We start from the raw sequence: 18,935 nt of genomic DNA on the forward strand, positions 1-18,935 counted from the left end.
AACAGCGTACACAAACAGCTTCCTATGTACTGATAAATAGCATTCTCACCAGTGAGTCTATCTTGGAAAAAGTCCTAGGACTTTTTGGTTTTTACCATCCCCTTCTGCACGAGGCAGCGGTAGAACTCCTGGATGTACGTGTACACACACTTCCAGTCCGGTTCTCGCATGCGGACCATATCCTCTGCGTCTAGTAACTGTGGACAGTCAGCGTGCTTCCTATTGGTGAACGGATGGGAAGAGGAGGTGGAAAGAGAGGAAAACCAGTGAACACAGCCCGGTGGGGAGAAAGAGAAAAAGAAGAGACAAGAGACATTCATCAGTGGTTTAAACATTCTTGTGCCATATCATGAACATACCCATGCTGTGAGGATTCAAGAATTGAGGTGCATGGTTGGGTAAAACAATAATCTACTGGGGTGACAAACAGATATCTGGCAATTACATGGAGTGTGTTTGTGAATGGTGGAAGAAGTGCTGGGGTATGGAAACAGTCAATGTGAAGTGCAACAAAGCCAGACAGTAAAGAGGTGGCACAGATTCTGTAGGAATCTGAGCGTGTGCAGCACATGAACGTATGTATGTGCGTAGTTGGTGGCTGCTCACAAGACAGGACCCACAACTGGAAAAAGTTCTTAAAAAGCCACACAGCTGCTAGACTTCTATAAATGCATGAAGTTCTTCAAGGGCAAGGCCACCTTGGCCCTAATCCAACTTTAGTTTTCCATAAGATGCCTTGCTTGGATCTTGACATTCAGGAAGGTCCCTTGTGAGCTACAGCAGGAAAATGCAGATGGCCAGACCAGGGTTACTGAACAGCGTAGAATAATAGAATTGTACCTTCCCACTAGATTGTACTCCCAAGACTGAAATCATTCAGGATCTGACTTTATGGTTTTGGAGATATGGCCATTTGGGTTCCAAACCAGATAGCCAGGCCATTTGTATTTTCAGTGCATCATTTCATATTTCAAATAAATTATGAACAAATCTAAAGCCCATGCATTGTTTATAAATATATAAAAAAAAAAACTTCATTTAAAAATGCAATTGTTTTTGTTTGTAGAATTTAAATCATTTAGTTACATATACATATCCCATATAGGTTCTGGTACATACTCTACACTATTCTCGAAATACATGAAGATAAAGCAAGCACACAGAACATTAAAAATGATAGGTTGTGCAGAATTAGAAGCATTATCCTAGAGGCGTTACTGTAAATTAGGTTTCAGAATCATGACATTTCATGTACATTTAAGTAAGAGAAGCTCAGATAGACAACTATACTTGGTAATTGTCCAGTGAGGCAGCTCGAAGCGGTTTCAATAGAAAAAGACATTAAAAATGATAAAACTACATCATTAATGTTGTAGAATGGCATGAGAGGAACAGTGCATATGCATGCTAAAGGCGTAATTTCAAGATCTGTAAAAGTAGTATTTCCCAACTTAATCACTGGGAACCACAAGCAGTGGCACACAATTTCCAAACTAAAATTTGGGTGCGTTTGTTAGTACCCAGCACATGATACCACCAAAAATGGAACGATAAAAAATGAATATTTATGATGCAGGGCTAACCAACAAGATGCTTTAATGCTCCCCAGCCAGCAGCACATACCCACCATTCCTGATGTCTGCCACCAGGAGCAAAGATCACACTCACCAATGTGACAGCACCAGTGGTCAGTGAGTGGCCTATTGGTCTCACAATGGGGAGGGAACTCAGTATGATGACCTGGGAACATTAAATGTAGCACCTAATTTAAAGTAGAACTCCAGCCAAAACCTTACTTTTGATCTGTATTCTGCCCAAAACCTTACAACAGGTCAGAGTTCCAGCTTAAAATGTCATCACAAGTGGCTACTCGGTTATTGATAAGAAACTGGGGGATACTGGGCCACTAATTAACACTGAGAAGTGTACTCCATGCTTCCTTTATTCTTGCTAAAGGCTGGGCTGGAGTGTCTATATGCACACAGTCTTTGTAATTCTTAAGAACTGATTTAGGGAACACAGGTCTGAGCAAAAAGGGTAGCTTTACTGTCCTCCCTTTTCTAAAGATAAAAAAGCCAAATTGGCTTGCATATCAAATGCAACCACATTTCACTGGACTGCTTGCAATTGGCCAAGTGCAAAGTCTAGAAGCTGCCAGCAGAAGAGAAGCCAAAGTCATGTAGTTAGAGTTCCTAAAGCAGCAGCACATGCCATGTGACAGAGCAGGCAGGGACTGAGGGCAGCGTGGGCCTCCACTATTTACCACCCCCTGGGAATTGTACTATTTCATCCTCACAAAGTACTGTTTTCTTATCATGAGCACTTTGGAAAACATTTGAAACAAAGTCAATAAATATTCAGACTTTCACAGCAAATAGGACATTTCCTACATTAATAACATTCAAATGATAAAAGAAAGCAACAAAATAATTATACAAAAGCAGGAAAAAGTATGTTGAAAGTAGAACTTTAAAAAGGTAACATAAAAAGCATTCCAAATATAATTATGAAACATTCAGTTAAATTTTAAAATCCTGCAAGTCCCTGAAATAGGCAGGCTTATGTAATGAGAGCCTGTCAGGGTCTTATATATTGCCCAATATTGAAAATCGAATGAGTTTTCTGGCACTTAAAGCTAGAAAGGGAGCTCTTTAAGAACCTTATAGAAAGAAAGCCAGGGAGCGCATCAGTTTTAGGGTGATGCATGGTGCAATAAGCAAATCGTACAGCAGGTAAAACAGTTCACATCTTTGTTTTTTTTAATTTAATTTAAATTTATATTAGCATCCAAAGGGCAAATGGCACAGTCAAGATTAAATGGTCATAGTTACACAGCAGAATGCATTCTGGCATACTAATGAGTAGCCAGACCTCATTACTGGTCTCAGCTGTCCACAGGCCTTTATGTTTGTGAGCTTAAAGAATGATGCACAGGGCTCTCTCTCAGGTCATGGAATGGGATCAATTTTCAGTGACATTTGACAGGTGATATGTTGACCATTTTAACCCTGTAAATGCTGCACCAACACGCTGCAAGTGCGTGCCATTCACTTGAATAATGGGTCACTGCCGCCCCCCCTCCCCAAACACAACGGGGGGGAATACATTTTACCATGGTTGTGAAGCAAAGCATCGCAGGCATGGCATGTCTTTAGAGCATAAGGGGCTAGGGGTGTGTGGGTGTGTGTGTGGTGGGGGGTTATTGTAACATTAAGGCAGCAATGAGAAGCAACATTGCAAAACTGATCTTATGTAGGAGGAGAAAGCCTGCGCGAGGGAGGAACAAGGAAAGTAATTCATCTAGTTTCAATACCCTTGACAAAACAAGCATTTGAGCCTTAGGCCCCTTTCACACGAGGCGGGCTCCGTTTCTACGGAGCCCGCCTCGGTCCGCCGGCTCAGCGGGAGATCTGTCCGTTGATCTCCGCTGAGCCGGCGGATGACAGTTCCCTCTCTGCTCACTGAGCGGGGAGGGGCTTGTCAGGCGCCGCTGCCGCCTATGGAGGGATCGGACGAAAACGGACAGCGTGTCCGTTTTCGTCAGATCTCACCCGATCCGATCCGCCAGCGACGGATCTGGACGTAGAGCCATACGTCTGCTTTTAGCGGATCGGACGGGGTCGGATGTCAGCGGACATGTCTCCGCTGACATCCGACGCTCCATAGGCTAACATGGAGCGCCCGTTCAGGTCCGCCGTCAAAACTGACAGGCGGACCTGAACGGTCCGATCGTGTGAAAGGGGCCTTTGGCTCCATGCACGCTGGAGCTCATAAATGGCCGTTTTTTGGAGTTTGGGCTTTTTTTTTTTTTTTTTAAACAGGCCAAAAACTCCACTCTATGTTATCCTATGTGTTCATGCACAAATGGACGTTTTTAAACTTTTATTAGCAGTGGAGTTCATGGGCTGTTTTCTGAACGCCATAAAATCACGTACAGGAGTCATTTTTCTGACCACAAAAAACGCCAAACGCTCATAAACGCTGATAAAAGTCAATAAACGCTCAAAAACGTGGCTCTCCAGTGTTTAACGTTTTTGATCCATTGAAAAAAAAAAAAAAGCAAAAAAAACGCTAATACACACTATTGCAATGTTAAATGTTAAAAAAAAAAAAAAAAAAAAAAAAAAAAAAAAAAAAAAAAACTTACTGCAAAACTACTAGCATTTTTATAAGGTTATTTTAAACGTCCAGTGTGCATGGAGCCTTACCATGTACAGGGGGCCCCACTGTAAAGGTACTTTTTACACCAGCATGGAGTTCAGCTTTAGGCCACCACATTATGCATAGCTATGACCACCAGAGAAGGACTGTGCGTGTCCTAAAGTTTTGGGAAAGCCTTTTGCTGATATAAAAAGTAAAACATTACTGTTCCCTCTGTGGCAATATGAGTCTGACAGTAAATTCTGCTAAAATCAAGCCACATATATAAAAAATAAATAAATTAAAAAAAAACAAAACAAAAACACAAACACACGACAAGCCTCTCAGGAAAGTCAATACATACTCTGCAGCTGAGAAGGCCAGGTCAAAATTCTGTCTTCTGTTCTGTGGAGTAAGCTGGTTGTAGTCGAACGCCTCAGGGAAGAAGTTATGGACCAAGGCACAGAAGGCCATTCCATCACTCCAGCTAGAAGAAAAGTTATGGATGTCCACATGCTGAAAAAAAGGAAGTAAGCGACAAATGGTAGCTTCCCATCACTTCAGTACTAAAAATTCTGGAAAATGCATTCTTTTTAGGACGGTGTAAAATCATCTCCCAAACATTCAAATGATGGTAACTACAGCTAAAAGAAAACCTCTACAGAGAGAATGTGATTGCTGACCTCCCACTATAATGCTACTCATCTGACCCTCTTTGACTTAAAAGCTTTCCATGTCATTGACCTGGAGCAAATATGCAGAAAATTAAATCAGTGCAGTCAAAACCACTGAACTGCATATGTGTATCAGATAAAATAAATAACCTCAATGTTTTTCCTATCAGCATGATAACCAGGTAAATACAGTAGCATCTTCGGCATGAAAAAGTTAGCAATGGTAACTTTTATAATTATCTTAGTACATAGTTTTCTGAAGCTAAAGCTACTTTATATAATAACATTTTTTTCAGGATCAGGATACATGGCAACATATAAGATCTCATAGAAGACGTACCTCATAACCTCGGGTCTTTGCTTTGCACCAGTCTAACAACATTTGCTTGATACTGTTTGCATTAGGGACGCCAAATGCAGATGACTTTGGAGTGGCGACTTTGGCAAAAGCAGGACTAGATGAGCTAGGGAAAAAAAAAAAAAAGGAAGAAGTGAAGATGCAAAAAGTCATTATGAATAATTTCAAGACAGAGGTCTTTAGAATGCTCAGTCCTCATTCTAGGTGAATATTAAAGCAAATCTACACCCAAAGAATAGCATTGTCCTTAAATCTGCAGCCATGGGTCCCATAATTTGTTGAACTTGTGGGGAGTGCCTTGTCGTAGCATGATATTATTACTATTATTATTATTCACGATTTGTATAGCACCAACAGTTTACACAGCGCTTTACAATGTAGAGGGGGGGGGCAGCACAATTACAGTATAGTTCAATACAGAAGGGACAGGAGGGCCCTGCTCATAGAGCTTACATTCTAAAGGGGGGGGGGTGGTGGTACAAAAGGTAATAAATGCGGGGAATGATTTGATGGGGTTGTTAGGTGGGTGTGGGATAGACTTCCCTGAATAAGTGAGTTTTCAGGAATCTCCTAAAGGTGGACAGATTAGGGGCTAATCGGATATACTGGGGCAGGGAATTCCAGAGGAGGGGAGAGCTCTGGAGAAGTCCTGAATGAGAGCAGGTAACAAGGGAGCTAGAGAGCAGGAGGTCCTGGGAGGAGCAGAGGGGACGGTTTGGGCGATATCTGCAGATGAGGATGGTGATGTAGCTGGGGGCAATGTTGTGGATGGCCTTGTATGTTGTGGTTAGCATTTTGAATTTTATACGGTGGGTAGGGGAAACCAGTGAAGGGATTGGCAGGGAGGAGCAGCAGTCACAAATCGGTTAATGAGGTGTATTAGTCTAGCAGCAGCATTCATAATAGACTGAAGGGGGATAGCCTGCGTAAGGGTAAGCCATTAAGGAGAGAGTTGCAGTAGTCAAGGCGGGAAATAATCAAGGAGTGAATAAGTTGCTTTGTGGTGTCATTAGTCAGGAAGAGTCGAATTCTGGTATGCCTTTCTTTAAGCAGGGTAAAATTAACCTGCATTCGCCAGTCCACAAAAGTAGAAGTGAGTGGTGAAAGCCATTTTAACAGAATAGATTTACAGTCCAGAGATAGAAGTCCAGGCTTGAGTCATATATACCTTCATTTAAGAAACCCAATGTACAGATCAAGAGGTCATTGTGCAAGGGAGACTGGAATGCCTGATTGACAGTAGCGATAACACAACGCCAGTAACGCACCAGTTTGGGGCACTTCCAGAGCATATGTAGAAGATCTGCAGGGGATCCTCCACATCTGGGACAGTCCAGACTTTCTCTCCATAGTTCCAGATATGTAATTTATACCTTTCTATGTACGCCTACGTATAACAAAGAGTTGGGATAGATGTTGCGTTGGTGAAAGGGACACTACTAGGACCTGTTTCAGAATAGTTTGCCAAATCTCCCCATCTAAGGCAGCTATATTTGTAACCCACCCTCTCCTGCCAGGAAGCTGTAAGGAACTAGTCAACAAAGATCTAGAAAGGGTGGAAATGAGGCCCTTGTCCATAGTGGTAGCGAACTGATCCATAAGTGCAGTGTTACTGTGTCTAAGAGTAGTCCGCTTAGCTTGGGCTAAGAAAGCATAACAGAGTTGAAGGAATTGGAAGAATTTGTAAGAGGACATACTGAATTCCTGCTGTAAATCCTGAAAAGGATTTCAGTTGGTCATTGTCAAATAACTGATGAAGGAACTGGGCACCCTTGGAGTACCAGCCATCAAAGCTCTACAGCTGACCAAATTCTTCCAAACACCCTCCCTCCCAAATAGGTAGGTACTTTGCTATCCCATCATATCTCATGATTCACCTCATCTCATCCCAAACATTGCACATAAGAGTCAAAGTGGGATATTGGGAACATTCCCAAAGCCTGCACGTCTTCAATCGAGTCAAAAAATGGTATTTACTGGATCTAGACAAAAGCACAGCCTGAATGAGACATGTCGTTGTTCATAACACCCCACCCAGAAAAGGGTTGCAATTGAGCACCTATGAAGTACAATCTCACAGAGGGAACGGCCAAGCCCCTCCCCCTTTAAGCTTTTATTCCTTTACTACACCTGGTGATCCTGTCAGTAACACACTTCATTTCCTAGGGTGACAATGATTGCTCACTGTACTGTATCCATGCGGGAACAAGGAGTTCTGTAGTCCGCAGAGAACCGGGCAGTTGATAACACTGCAGGGTGCACAGCACTGGATTTCCGGCAGATAAGCAGGTTTTTTTTTTTTTGCACAAAAATAATTGAAAAAATGCTTCCCAATCATAATTTCTCATTCTATCCCACTGAAAATAAAACCGTATCAGCAAAAATTTTTACAGTTTGCTTTGCTTCACAGAGTGTTGTGAAAGCTGAGCATCTACCAAGTCCTGTATTAGTTAGACATCCAGCAGGCAGCTAAATGGTCCAGCAGCAAAAAGTAAAAGTAAACAATCAGCAATCATCTACTGCAGGGGTAGACAACCCCTGGCACCGGTGCCGTAAGCGGCACTTGAAGCCTCTTTTGCCGGCACTCGACTCCCTCCCCATCAGCAGAGCAGCGCAGGGAAATGTCAGTGAGAAACTAATGCATTCTAATTTCAGAGTTCCCCACACCAAACCTGCACTGAGGGGGGGGGGCTCTGTGCCCCCACACATTGTAAAAGATGGGAAACATTGTTTAGTTCTCTAACTTTGCTGTAGCTGTGATCATCAGCTTTTGTGATGGGGAAGAGATTGGGTGCAGTTCAAGGGGGGGGCGGTCCCTGTTTTCAGGAGGACTGTCTTGGCCACTGCTAAAGAAAGAAGGGATTTCACTGTGATTGAGAAAACCACAATCAGGTGACAGTTTGTGGAATTACTGTTGAGCTCCTGGAAACTTTGTTGAAATTATTCCTGAACCGTTGCGTCAATTACTATTGAACCCCTGCAGGTTACAGTGGTGCGGCAGATGAGCAGATGGGTTCAGTGTTAGGACAGGTGAGAAGGCGATTCAGTAGTGAGACAGAAGAGCATTGGGATACAGTGGTGAAGCAGATGTGCAGGGGGGTACAGTGGTGGGACAAAAGAGCAAGAGGGTACAGTGGTGGGGCAGATGTGCAGGAGGTACAGTGGTGCGAGAGATGAGAAGGGGGTTCAGCGGTGGGACAGAAAAGCAGGGGGGCACAGTGATGGGGCGGATGAGCAGGGGGTTACAGTGGTGGGACAGATGAGCGGGGGGGGTCAGTTTCAGTGTTGGGGCAGAGGAGAAAGGAGGTACATTGGTAGGACAGATGAGCAGGGTGTACAGAGGTGGGGCAGATGTGCAGAGAAGAAAGGAGGTTCATCAGTGAAACATATGAGCAGGGGCTACAGTGGTGGGACAGAAGAGCAGGGAGGTACAGTGGTGGGACAGAAGAGCAGGGGGTTACAGTGGTGGGGCAGATGAGCAGGGGGTTACAGTGGTGGGGCAGATGAGCAGGGGGTTACAGTGGTGGGGCAGATGAGCAGGGGGTTACAGTGGTGGGGCAGATGAGCAGGGGGTTACAGTGGTGGGGCAGATGAGCAGGGGGTTACAGTGGTGGGGCAGATGAGCAGGGGGTTACAGTGGTGGGGCAGATGAGCAGGGGGTTACAGTGGTGGGGCAGATGAGCAGGGGGTTACAGTGGTGGGGCAGATGAGCAGGGGGTTACAGTGGTGGGGCAGATGAGCAGGGGGTTACAGTGGTGGGGCAGATGAGCAGGGGGTTACAGTGGTGGGGCAGATGAGCAGGGGGTTACAGTGGTGGGGCAGATGAGCAGGGGGTTACAGTGGTGGGGCAGATGAGCAGGGGGTTACAGTGGTGGGGCAGATGAGCAGGGGGTTACAGTGGTGGGGCAGATGAGCAGGGGGTTACAGTGGTGGAGCAGATGAGCAGGGGGTTACAGTGGTGGGGCAGATGAGCAGGGGGTTACAGTGGTGGGGCAGATGAGCAGGGGGTTACAGTGGTGGAGCAGATGAGCAGGGGGTTACAGTGGCGGGGCAGATTTGCAGAGGGGGCAGTGAACTGAGGTGTGGAGTTGCAAGAATTGGGGCTGATCTGAGGCGTGAGAGTGCAGGATGTTAATTTCTCAATACTAAAGTAGTTTACAGCATTTACTTTACAAAAAATCCTTTGTGAAGTTGACATTTTTTGTTTTTGTTAAATCGGCACGCTAAATTTCTTTGAAAACATTTTTTGGCACACTGTGCTCAAAAGGTTGCCTACCCCTGATCTACTGCATGTAAGGGGCCTAGAGATATAGCAGGCTAGATGCTCAGCCAGACTGTGAAAAGACAGACTATTGCTTCACTGGTGACTGCAAATAAAATCCAGATATCTGACAGCAAGACAGGAGGAAAACCATGAAGTTTCCATACCGTTATAAACTTTCCTACAAATGAAAATCTCTGTAAATGGCATTTTCAGATTATGGAAAGAAATGGCCTTTTATGAATTGGATTATGAATTTAAAGCTTTACTTTGACTTTCTAAAAAATCTTTACCACAGAAAGGTCGGCCAGTGAATAATAAACACCGTAAATACATCTTTTAGTTATTTTCATCCACTGCAATATTAGAGACTTTGGAAAATTCCCATAGACACAAATTCCCACTCTGCATTCAGAGAAAAACAGGTCAGAAATAGCACATATGACATTGATAATAATGCAGCCTTTTCTTAGACTAATACATTGCAGAAACAGGCAAGAAAAGGGAGAGATTTTAAAATCAACGACTTTTAGGTTTGTGACTGAGTTACAATAATATCCTGCAGCCACTCCAGTAACAATTTCCTCATCATAGTTCCTAGATCTGTTCCTAGAAGTGTTACTCTTGCTGTTACTTGTTCCATTACATAAAAGTAATAAATCCAACAGGAACTGAAGAGTGGGATCCCTTAACAACTGATATGGCAGGTGTACAAACCCAGGCATTGTGCCATGAATAATGTAAAAGTGCATACCTTCCACTATCCTTTCCCAGTTTCTCAATCATGGCTTTGCGAGCTTGTGTGGCTGGTGTTTTAGGAAGGTTTTGGGCCTTCATGAGCTCCTTCTTCCTTTCTGCCTGTCTCCTCTCCAAGGCTGCCACACCATCATCCTCTCGATCAAATACACTGCAGGCATTAAAACAATAAAACAGAGTTATACCAACTTAAACTGGAATTTATAGTATTGTAGAACTCCTAAAAAAAAAAAAAAAGTTATTGAAACCAATTTTTGGTGCTAGGTATTACAGCATGTGATCTTTGGTAGAGATCACTAGACCAAAGGCCTAATTTTCTTGTTTTTTCTCCCATTGCAGATTTTTAATGCAGAACTAATGGAACAGTATTGTAAAATGCACAGGGCATTTAGACCTAGGCTGCTGCCTGGCTGAAACATGCACAAAAAAGAATCCCACTGGACTAGTATCCCTGTTTTTTTTTTTGTGAAGTCTGGAGCATAAATACACTCATTCCTACACCTTTGGCTGCTGGATTTTCCTAGAACAGTTTTACGCTTTATGATTTTTTGTAAAATTCAATACATTGCAAGTCAAGAGTAGAAAAAATTGATCTCTAGTACCAAGCTATACAATACATAGTGAAAAAAAGATTTAATTGGAAAGGGAAATAATATTTTGGGTAGATTTTTTTATTTAGTTCATAAGATTTTTCCAGTTTCAGATTTTTTTTTAAATATATAATTTACACACACCATATAAAAATACAAACTTTGATCTGCAAATAAATATTTAACACTATAATAATAATATTATATAATACAATTTAATAATGACAAAGTGGTCCCAGAGCACCATGGATCAGCTAAACGGACAGCATGGAGATAAAACCAAGCTATGTTAGAGTTGAACCTCCTACTAAGTAGTCTGATAATGTAATAAGTCACTGCTAAGAGGTCCCCTTGAGTGCTATAAACAAAGGGACAGCCGAGGGTGATACAAGGCTTCACATGTGAAGAGTATACAAATTCTGGCTGGATAAAGTCCACATAATAATATGCAACATTTCAGTTACTTGACAAAACTGCTTTTCAGTCCTGACCACACTGGACATTAAGAAAATGACAGTAGCTTTACCTGTAGAAAGCTGTAGCTGTAGAATGAATTTTTACAGCGTTTTTTAACTTTTTTTTTTTTTTTTTTTTAAGCAAAACTACACTCCTACAAAAATTTGTGGCTCAAAAACGCTCATAAACACTGAATAGCCGGGTTTTTCAGCTTTTTTCAGAGTTAGATCGTTTTTACAGCTGAAAAACTCCTCTTCAAACCCAGTAGTTTGGGGTATTTTTTCCAGCTAGAAAACGCCCCTGCCAAAAAATGCGGATAACAGCCTATGTGTGCATGGACATGCTGGGGAGTTTACTGGCTGCAGAAAAAAAGCCTGAAGCCAAAAACAGCAGCTGTAAAAACATCCAGTGTGCATGAGGCCTGTGAAAAAAAAGAAGAAAAAAACAAAAAAAAAACAACAAAAAAAAAAAGACATGAAATATGTGCAAATCCACCATGCATCCCTTTAAAGACATCTCGTATTTACCTGCCCACTTTCTTAGATGTTGCGCTATATGAAGCAGATTTTGTCTGGACAACTGTACCACCACCTGTAATAACAAGACAACCAGAGACCTATATTGTGGCATATGAGCAGTCAAACACAAATCAATTCCTCTCTAATGGATGGATACCTAAACAAGGGCTAGCTGTGGTCCCTGTGAGAACATGTGTTAACGAATGGAAGGCATCCTCCTCAGAAAAAAAAAAAAAAAAGGCTGATAAATTAAAAAGCATGATGAGGAGAAAAGTCATAAGGACATAAAAAAATGCCTATTTCAATCCCTGGCCTCAACAAAGATATGATGTTTGGTCTTTTTGAGCCTACCCTAGGAAGTTACACCCAACCATTGGAAGCTCTTGGTATTACTCAAAGAAGATTTCCTAATCTGTGGAAAATCTTTGCAAACCGTCTGATTCTTCCTTTTTGCTGAAAAGTCCTGAACAGTGCATGGGTCACAGCCTGGGGGTAAGAAGCAATAGCAGGTGTCTACGCTACAGAGGACAGGTAGAGGTCTCCTCGCCTGCTGTTCTCGGGGAAATATCTCTATTTATGGCTAACTCAGCCCACAACAAAAGACCAGTTTTCACCTTTTCCCAGGCTAGAACTATAAAATGACCATTACTATTGCTACGATCTTATACTACTTGCATATATGCATATATGTATATATATATATATATATATATATATATATATATATATATATATATATATATATATATATATATATATATATATATATATATATATATACACACACACACATATACACACACACATACATATATATACACACACACATACACACACACAGTTTCCCCAAAAATAAGACCTAGCGTGATTGTCGGTGATGACTGCAATATATGCCCTACCCCCCCAAATAAGCCCTAGTTAAAGTCTTTGTAGGTCTTATTTTCAGGGTAGGGCTTATTTTTGGGGAAACAGGATAGGACTTATTTGAAGGGTAGGGCTTATATTGCAGCCATCACTGACAATCATGCTAGGTCTTATTTTCGGGGAAACAGGATAGAGATAGAGATATATATACACATATATACATACACACACACATATATATATATACACACTGCAAGGGCATTTTACCTTTGCTTATTTAAAATGATTGTAAAGTCTCGTTAACAAACATGTTATACTTACCTCCTCTGTGCAGTTGGTTTTGCACAGAGCAGCCTGGATCCTCCTTCTTGGGTCTCTCTTTGCTGCTTCTGGCTCCTCCCTCCTGTCGAGTGCAGCCACAGTCAGCAGGTTCCTATGAGAGCACTTGAGCCGACTGACAGCTCCGTGTGTGCATTCAGGCATGGAGCCTCGACTCGGCCTGCCCCCTCTCTCCCCTGATTGGCTGACTGACTTTGAATGACAGCCGTGAGAGCCAATGGTGCCACTGCTGTGTCTCAGCCAATCAGGAGGAGTGTCCCGGACGGCTTAGACATTCGTGGACATCGCTGGGGAGAGATGGGGCTCAGGTAAGTAATTAGGGGGTGCTGGGGTGGCTGCTACACACAAAAGGTTATTTTGAATAAGCTAAGAGAAAATGGGGTAATTGGCGCTACCTAGGAACCCTAAGTGCTAAGTGTATTAGGGAACACCACAATAAGTAGTTATATGGTACAGTTATAAAGTTGCACACCAATCCTCATATCATCACAGTCAATGGGTAAGGAAAAAAAACCAAGTGACTGGTATGGAATGAAATAAGAAGAATCTTAGGATCCCTAACCGGCATACGGTAGAGTATATGATAGTATATGTTCAAAGAAAAAAAATTAATAAAAACTTGGTATGAAATGAATAAAAAGTGGTGTATATTTGAGCTGCCTATGTGGGCAGAGTATATTGATCGAGATGTCCCACTTTTTATGTGTTAGTTATATACTGTGGCAGCTATATGGAAAAATACACAACTCAAATGTAATCAGTCAACCAATTGGGTATACCATAGATCATATCCACCAATCGGGTGCATTATAAGTCATACAGTAAGACTGGACCCAGCATGTGCTAAAGTAAATAGATCAGAGTGATATACAATATATATTAGTCCCATAGGCTTATATCTGCATCAACCACAACCACATGTCTATATAGATCAGCCATAAAATGTAAACCATATGGGTGCACTACAGCTCATATATTGAAGTCTAGACTCAGCATGTGATGCAGTAATTAAATCAAAATGGTATACAATAGTCCCATAAGCTTATATCTGCATCAGGTCAGGGGCTCCCAGGGGTGACTTTAGTGCTCAAGATGTTTCCAGATGACTTCTGTGCTCCCCCTTCTGATTTCCTACTCACCGACTCCTGGTACCCCTGCAGGGGTAATGGGCATGTAGTGCTTTAAATGGAGATCGTTGCTCCCTGTTGTTTGCGGTGGATGCCTCAGGTGTATCCTGGCTAGTGGAAGATGTTGCAGTGCCCTCATACACCAAAACATAAAAGAAGAGCTTCCATGGTGTAATAACGTAAAAACATCCGTTTATTGATGAAAACATATATTCAGAACAAAATGTCCCAAGAGAACTGTATGTTCCTACCCCGTTAACACTGGAGTGGGATAACAGCAATTCCCGACAGAAAAAACTATTTAAAATCAATAAAACCAACGGAAGTGACGTAGTGTGCGTGGTTCCGTCGTACGCGACGCTGAGGACGTCAAATGACGAAATGCGTATGACGGAACCACGCACACTACGTCACTTCCGTGTTTATGAGTGGGTGGAACGCAGGTGGAGCGCATAGCTGCCAGCATCCCCCACCTCGTTACACGCGCTGGTTTTATTGATTTTAAATTGTTTTTTCTGTCGGGAATTGCTGTTATCCCACTCCAGTGTTAACGGGGTAGGAATATACAGTTCTCTTGGGACATTTGTTCTGAATATATGTTTTCATCAATAAACGGATGTTTTTACGTTATTACACCATGGAAGCTCTTCTTTTATGTTTTGGTGTATGAGGGCACTGCAACATCTTCCACCAGCCAGGATACACCTGAGGCATCCACCGCAAACAACAGGGAGCAACGATCTCCATTTAAAGCACTACATGCCCATTACCCCTGCAGGGGTACCAGGAGTCGGTGAGTAGGAAATCAGAAGGGGGAGCACAGAAGTCACCTGGAAACATCTTGAACACTAAAGTCACCCCTGGGAGACCCTGACCTGATGCAGATATAAGCTTATGGGACTATTGTATACCATTTTGATTTAATTACTGCATCACATGCTGAGTCTAGACTTCAATATATGAGCTGTAGTGCACCCATATGGTTTACATTTTATGGTTGATCTATATAGACATGTGGATGATGCAGATATAAGCCTATGGGACTAATATATATCTCACTCTATATATCTGATCTATTTACTGTAGCACACGCTGGGTCCAGTCTTACTGTATTACTGTATGACTTATGATGCACCCGATTGGTGGATATGATCTATGGTATACCCAATTGGTTGACTGATTACATTTGATTTGTGTATTTTTCCATATAGCTGCCACAGTGTATAATTAACACATAAAAAGTGGGACATCTTGATCAATATTTACTCTGCCCACATAGGCAGCTCAAATATACACCACTTTTTATTCATTTTATACCAAGTTTTATTAATTTTTTTTCTTTGAACATATAATATCATATACTCTACCGTATGCCAGTTAGGGATCCTAAGATTCCTCTTATTTCATTCCATACCAGTCACTTGGTTTTTTTCCTTACCCATTGACTGTGATGATATAAGCATTGGTGTGTAATTTTATAACTGTACCATATAACTACTTATTGTGGTGTTCCCTAATACACTTAGCACTTAGGGTTCCTAGGTAGCGCCAATTACCCCATTTTCTCTTAGTTTAGTCACGATAGCAGAGTACCCCTTGGGAGTGCTCTATATAGGGGAGGCAGCAACCTGTCTTTTAGCCATATAAGCCCATCCTAAGCGCAGTCTCTCTACGTGTTACTGACAAAAGGTTATTTATTTTAATGCACAGAATGCATTAAGATAAAAAAACCTTCTGCCTTTACAACTCTCTTAATGTTGTGATAATTAACTTTGCAAATACTATTGTATTAGGTGCAAGGTAAAAAAGTGGATTGGATAATGAAAGTCAGCAGTTTCACCTCATTTCTTAAGCCAGGGAACATTCCCTTGCAAAGAGAACAGTCTATCTGCCTTTAGTAAATAAACCCTGAAGTGTTCAAAATGACTGTAATAACTGGTGGAACAACACTGCAGCATGGCCCGAGATATAAATACAGACTTACTTTCTGATCTTTTCATATAACTAGCCTCCACTGTAGTTGTTCTTGATGTTCTATTGCCATCATCTAAAAAAAATCAAATGATTAATGTTCCAATTATCACCTGGGGAGAGCATAATCCAAGATATTCCATTGATGTAATAAAAACACAGAAATATTGTGAATTAAAAATGCGCTTATGGAATTAACTTCTAGTACTTTCCAAAACTATAAACTTACTGGACTGCACCAGTGTCTGTGTTTTGGTGACAGTGCTGACAGCATTGCCATGGTTTATAGTCTCACTCTGCCGCACACTGGTCTCAGTGCTTCTTGCTAGCCGGGCTTCCTTCTCCTTGGTCTTCAGCTCTTGTAAGCGCTGTTCCCTCTCTTTCTCACGCTGATCTGGAAATGGAGGGAACAAAACGGAATAAAGCCTTTTCAAAAGAATGTAAATCAGGAAATGACTAAAGAGCATCGAGTGCACATGGCTCCAAGCAGTACGCAGAAAAAACGCAGAGAAGAAGCTGCAAAAGTAATGCTGCGTACACACGATCGGAATTTCCGTCAGAAAAAACTTGGATGGTTTTTCCGACGGAATTCCGGTCAGGCTTGCCTTGTATACACATGGTCACACAAAAGTTCTCTGAACTTTCGATCGTCAAGAACGCGGTGACGTACAACACTACGAGGACCTGAGGAAATTAAGTTCAATGCTTCTGAGCATGCGCCAAATTGTTTCTGAGCATGCGTGATTTTTTGCGCATCCGAATTGCATACAGGCGAACGCATTTTCGGATAGGAATTTTCCAACCGAAAAATAGAGAACATGCTCTCAATCTTTTGCTGGCTGGAATTCCGCCAGCAAAAGACTGATGGAGCATACACACGGTCGCATTTTCTGACAAAAAGCTCTCATCTGAGTTTTGCTGGCGGCATTTCCGATCGGGTGTACGTGGCATTAGGATACATGTAATATACCTCTCTTCCTCTGTCGTAACTCCCTCATGGCTGTCCTGATCAACCTTCTTTCTTCAAAGTCTGTGGTCTTATCCAGCTGTAGAAAAACATTTTTCAGAAAATTTCAGGAAGGGCAACATCCATACATATGCTTGAAAACATGTTGCATCTAATAGTCAAATTGATTTAAGCAGCATGAAATGGTCCTTCAACCTAATTTTCCTAAAGGCAATAGAAGATGTAATAATTAGTGTAAAGGTGGACTCTATATCTCCATTTTCATGTGGGAACACAATGCTGGCAACTATGAACGGAAAAAATATGGAAATGGAGAGTTAGATTTTCTTAGTGCATTTCCTGTTCCTTTCAGAAAGGCTGGTGCTGGGAGTTCTGTATGTAGTAACACGTGTGTTATAAAAAAAACTATGTCCAAAAAAAAAAAAAAAAAAAAGTTTGGCAGTCTCTTTATGAGATGCCATAAACAGGCGTTCTGGTTGCTTGTTAAATTCTTGGGAAATGCCTTCGTCTAACTTGTACATCCACAATTCAGTGCATAGCCCAAAATCCATGCAGCAAGACGCTGACTTATCTCCGAATAGACAGAAAAGACCCATAGTTTGTTGGACAGAATTCTACAAGAGATGATACATCATAGAAAGAGATCCAGACTTTCCCTGCCCATACATGGTGACACCATCACATTAATGTTTAAAAACAATTTATGTATCGTGACAACTGCTCTCCATTTATGGTGTGCCTTTGTCTTCTGTTATCTTAAAATGCCTCCATTTATCTCTGGAGCGAAGATGAGAAAATGGCAAAAATAGGAAGCTGCCGGTTGCTTTTAAATTGGTTTACATAGCAATAGGTTATGCTTCAGAAATCAGTATAGAGATGGCTGTGGGTTACACTGACCCCATTTCTAACTAACCAGATGGTGCTTTGTCTCCATTAGGCAAAAAAACAAAATCAACTGTGCATTTATAGTAGCAGCCAGTTCACGACGATCTCACCATTTTATCAAGTACATCTTCATCTTCTATAGCGTGCAGCTCCTCTGCTGTCAACTTTGCTTTCTTTTCTGGTTCTACCTTTTCAGATGTGCTCGGAAGAAATACCTCTATTTGCTGGCTCGTTTGCTGTGGTTGCTCTGCTTCAACCTGTAAAAAAGACAGGTCATGTATGTTAATATTTAGGTGTAAGGTTAAAGTAGAACTAAAGAACTTTTTTCTGTTTGGCTGGAGTAAGGGAGGGTTATAACTCCTATCCCATAGCCAAACAGGAAGTGAGAGGAAATCCCTGCAAATTAAAGCAATTGCAAAGTCTCTTTTTTTCTATTAAAATAATACACATTATATTTACCTGCCCTAATGCAGTGGATTTGCACAGAGCAGCCTGGATCCTCCTCTTCTCTGGTCCCTCTTCTGTGCTCCTGGCCCCTCCCTCCTATTGAATGCCCCCACAGCAAGCAGCTTGTTATGGGGGCACCCAAGCCGAGCTGCAGCTCCCTGTGTCCATTCAGACACAAAGCTGTGATTTGGCCCCACCCTCTAATTGGCTGACTTTGATTAACATCATTAGCTCCCACTGCTGTGTCTTAGCCAATCAGAAGGGAGAGTCTTGGACAGCGACACACTTGTGGACATCGCTGAACAGAGATAGGGCTCAGGTACGTATTAGGGGGGCTGCTGCTGCACACAGAAGGTTATTTTTTTTAATGTGTAAAAGGCAATCAGCGCAAACAATTGGTAAAACTAAAATAAAAATGCAAGCAAAACACTACAGGCTAATCACATCACCTTCAATGAGTATACAGAAGAGAAAAATTAGTGCAGCGCAATATAAAGAAAGAAAAGTCCATCCATAAAAATAAAGGAACTACAAGTCCCAGAGTGGAAGATGAGACCCCCCCTTGTGAGAAGGCAATTCCAA

The 18,935-nt window shown here is 41.9% G+C and overlaps 1 protein-coding gene across 4 annotated transcripts in view; it reads right to left on the reverse strand.

Moving 5' to 3' along the window:
• The window catches only part of SMTN (smoothelin), a 219,956-nt gene that overhangs the window by 18,505 nt on the left and 182,516 nt on the right, over positions 1-18,935 (reverse strand). For 3 of the 4 annotated variants that reach the window (XM_073631099.1, XM_073631082.1, XM_073631072.1), the window contains exons 11-18: positions 18,017-18,163; positions 17,025-17,100; positions 16,284-16,448; positions 16,068-16,130; positions 11,763-11,826; positions 10,188-10,340; positions 5,155-5,278; positions 4,505-4,656 (exon numbers count right to left, since the gene is read on the reverse strand). In XM_073631099.1, coding sequence (XP_073487200.1) covers positions 4,505-4,656; positions 5,155-5,278; positions 10,188-10,340; positions 11,763-11,826; positions 16,068-16,130; positions 16,284-16,448; positions 17,025-17,100; positions 18,017-18,163 — 944 coding nt within the window. Of the gene's footprint in view, positions 1-49; positions 220-4,504; positions 4,657-5,154; positions 5,279-10,187; positions 10,341-11,762; positions 11,827-16,067; positions 16,131-16,283; positions 16,449-17,024; positions 17,101-18,016; positions 18,164-18,935 lie in introns of all 4 variants that reach the window. The other variant, XM_073631091.1, reaches the window with a different exon arrangement.

Source organism: Aquarana catesbeiana, linkage group LG01, assembly GCF_042186555.1.
Source record: "Aquarana catesbeiana isolate 2022-GZ linkage group LG01, ASM4218655v1, whole genome shotgun sequence".
NCBI lineage: Eukaryota > Metazoa > Chordata > Amphibia > Anura > Ranidae > Aquarana > Aquarana catesbeiana.